The sequence below is a fragment of the Aedes albopictus genome, chromosome 2 (genome assembly GCF_035046485.1).
Source record: "Aedes albopictus strain Foshan chromosome 2, AalbF5, whole genome shotgun sequence".
Classification (NCBI taxonomy): Eukaryota; Metazoa; Arthropoda; class Insecta; order Diptera; family Culicidae; genus Aedes; species Aedes albopictus.
In genome coordinates, this window is record NC_085137.1 from 146,421,063 (window position 1) to 146,424,132 (window position 3,070).

At 41.6% G+C, this 3,070-nt stretch overlaps 1 protein-coding gene across 1 annotated transcript; it reads left to right on the forward strand.

The window, feature by feature from the left end:
- Positions 1-257: 257 nt before the first annotated feature.
- Positions 258-2,085, forward strand: LOC109421058 (myoneurin). The gene is made up of 3 exons (XM_062855084.1): positions 258-411; positions 487-1,406; positions 1,748-2,085. Exons 1-3 carry the CDS (start codon positions 274-276, stop codon positions 2,022-2,024), a joined length of 1,335 nt encoding a protein of 444 aa, XP_062711068.1. The 5' UTR covers positions 258-273; the 3' UTR covers positions 2,025-2,085.
- Positions 2,086-3,070: the final 985 nt, after the last annotated feature.

The following is a 3,070-nucleotide window of genomic DNA, read 5'->3' on the forward strand; positions in this document are numbered from 1 at the left end:
CACTAATGCAAATCTACTGGTTGAAAATATGCCCATTTGATTTTGCTGGGAACAGCTGATCTTTGTTTACTATTTTCAACCAGTAACTCAAGTGGTGTTCGTGTAATGCAGCGTGTACGTACACGCAACACTACTAAAAGCAGAAACCACTCTTTGGACGCACCGTTCAAGAGGGTAGGTATTGTTGTTTTCATTGTTTGGCTGACAGACGAACAGTGCGATATAAAATTGAACGTAGAATAATTCTAATTCTGGCGAAAAGTTTCAAAAAATATGGACAAAAAGAAAGCCAAAAGACGAACAAAAGTTCACGTACCTCGTTGTCGACTTTGCCGTGAAAAGTGTGAACAAAATAAACTTCTATGGAATCGGGATTTCCGTGAAAAATTGCAGGACATTACCTGCATCTGGGTAAGTACCAATCGAATAAGCTGTTCGTTCATTACAAAGTACTAATAAATCTTAATTGCATTGTATTGGTTTCAGATAAAGATTAATCCCGGATCTAACAAGTACAATATTTGCCAGTCGTGTCAGAATGAAGTGGAAGTTTACTACTCATTCAAGAAACGATGTCGACAAATTCTTCACGGCCCACCAGTCTTATCCGAAATTGGCAATAATGAGCAATCGGAATTTACATTGGAATCGCTTCTGGAAAATTGTTCTGAAGAAGTGACCCTGCCAACGGATGCTTTGGAAACTTTGGACACCATCTCAGACGTCTTAGATGCAACCGATTCTCTTTCGAGGGATCACGACTACGCTGAACATGCAATCGAAACTAAGGAAGTCGTAAGCCGCCGATCAGAGCAACCAAAAAATAGTAACACTGAAAATGATACTAAATCGAAGGATGTCGTGAAAAAACGATCAAAGCAACCGAAAAATAAACCCAGGAAGACACTAAATCAAGAAGATCCTGAAGATCCGGCTCATGATGAAGTTTCAAGCGACGTTCCAGCAGAAGACGATATCGATCATGTCGATAACCCAAGCTCCAGCAAAAAATTACGCCCATATCGGCGCAAATTCCGCCTGACCGAACAGGAAAAATCTATGACCCCAGAAGAGTACAAACGGTACTACAGGAAAATGTTCTACGGGGACTACAAAAAGATATGTGACGTGTGCGGCAAATCGATCCACTCCCAACGTATGGAAAGTCACATGAACCGGCACCAAGGCGTGGAACCGTATGCTTGTGAGGAGTGCGGCTTGCGTTTCCACTGCCGTATGAACCTACGGAAGCACATCACACGGAGTCACGCCAAAGGCCAGGAGATCACCTGCGAGCTGTGCCAGAAAGTTTGCGTCAGTAAAATGGCCCACAGACAGCACTTCCGGGCCGTCCATTTGGAGAAGAAGTTCCAGTGTACTTTGTGCGACGTGAAAGCAGCGACTCAGTAAGTATACTTCTGAGTTACCGTGATTCGGAGTTTCCTCAAACTGTTTTGATCTTTCTTTATTTATTTTCTTTACAAGTAAACGTTACATGTTTCACATGTGTAGAATGAGTATTGAGTCTCAGTATGTGTTAACCGTTATGTGTCCTACATTTTTTTTTGCTTTTTTCTACACCGTGCATTTTAAATGGGCGCTGGGTACCCGGGTACCCTGTCGGCCACATAAGGGTTAAGCTACTTAAAATGTCTAAACATTTTATATTTTTAATTTAATTTTGTTGATTTGGGGTAACATTGATCATCTTCTTGAAATAATCAGTTAGAATTGGTCTTCTTTCTAGGCATGCCCTGGATAGGCACATGGACATTCACAACCAAAGGCGGGACTATGTTTGTCCGCACTGCGGCAAGGCCTTCTACCGGAGGTACGTGCTCAACATTCACCTGCGGACGCACTCCGGTGAAACACCATACAAGTGCCATGTCTGTGGCGAGGCTTTCGTACACCGACGGATTTATGTTATGCACATGAAGAAGCACCATCCGGATGAGCCGATGATGCGGGTAGATGGATTGCGGGCCCTGAAGGAGGCACTCAAGCAGAAGGATTCTGGGTAGGGTGAGGGTACTTGGGAGACAAATGCAGAATGGTATTGAAATACAAATTAAATTTGGAAAACTAGTGTTTTAATTGAATGATATTACGCCATGCATACATACCGTAAAAATCGGGGACAAATTCAGACGTTTTCTGGTAGATAATGCGTATTTTAATTAAAGGAAAATCGTCTGATCAATTTCAACCCGAAGATCAATTTGACCCCGGTTTGCGGAACATTACATTCATTTGCTCAACATCACATTTCAGATAAGACATAAATTCACAAATCTGGGAAATCCAATCGCGTTAAAAATTATCGTTCTATCACACTCGTCACAATGTTATGTGCTTGAGCAAAGTTCTTGAGAAACTGCCAGTACGGATTCGACTAGGGTAGAAGCACAGACAAACAGACATACTACTCAAATCGCAATCATCGCACGATTTAACGGTCATTTTGAAAATATAGTGTGGTTCGGACTGTGCTCGCATGTGTCATGGTGGCGCTGCTGTACTTACATCACCTCTTAATTTTGGAGAGAAATGAACGCGACGCCGCTCAATGTTTACATAAAATGACTCAATCATGAACCTTCATTCATGTTTTAGGAATGGACGACGCCACGGGGGAGTCGTCACCTGCAAAATTGTTACATCGAGCCGAGGGAAACAACACCTGCAAATTAATGCTTCGGATTGAGCATTATAGAGGGTGCTAGTGAGATGCCAAACGATGTTTTTGAAGCAATTTTCTTCTAAGTAGTATGTCTGTTTGTCTGTGGTAGAAGTTTCAGTTTTGGCCATAGTGCGGTATTCAGCCTGTTACGATCTAAATCGGCATAAATTTATTTTTTACTAGTAGATTCTAATATAATATGATGATTACAGCTGTGAAAACTATACATTTTGATTAAAACTGGAAGAAAAAAATATGTTTTCTTAAAAAATCAGCTCCCATATACCTATTTTGGCCAGGGTGCTTCTAATTTGGCCACTCCCATAAGAAATACACGCGATTGGCCAAAATAGAAACCAAAGCTGAGAATATGGCCAAAACTGCGGC

Excerpts from the sequence above, each read along its gene's own strand:
- LOC109421058 (XM_062855084.1), top strand. The coding sequence starts at position 274 with ATGGACAAAAAGAAAGCCAAAAGACGAACAAAAGTTCACGTACCTCGT. Across the intron at positions 412-486 it reads AGGACATTACCTGCATCTGG|ATAAAGATTAATCCCGGATC; the intron begins GTAAGTACCAAT and ends TATTGGTTTCAG. Across the intron at positions 1,407-1,747 it reads GACGTGAAAGCAGCGACTCA|GCATGCCCTGGATAGGCACA; the intron begins GTAAGTATACTT and ends TCTTCTTTCTAG.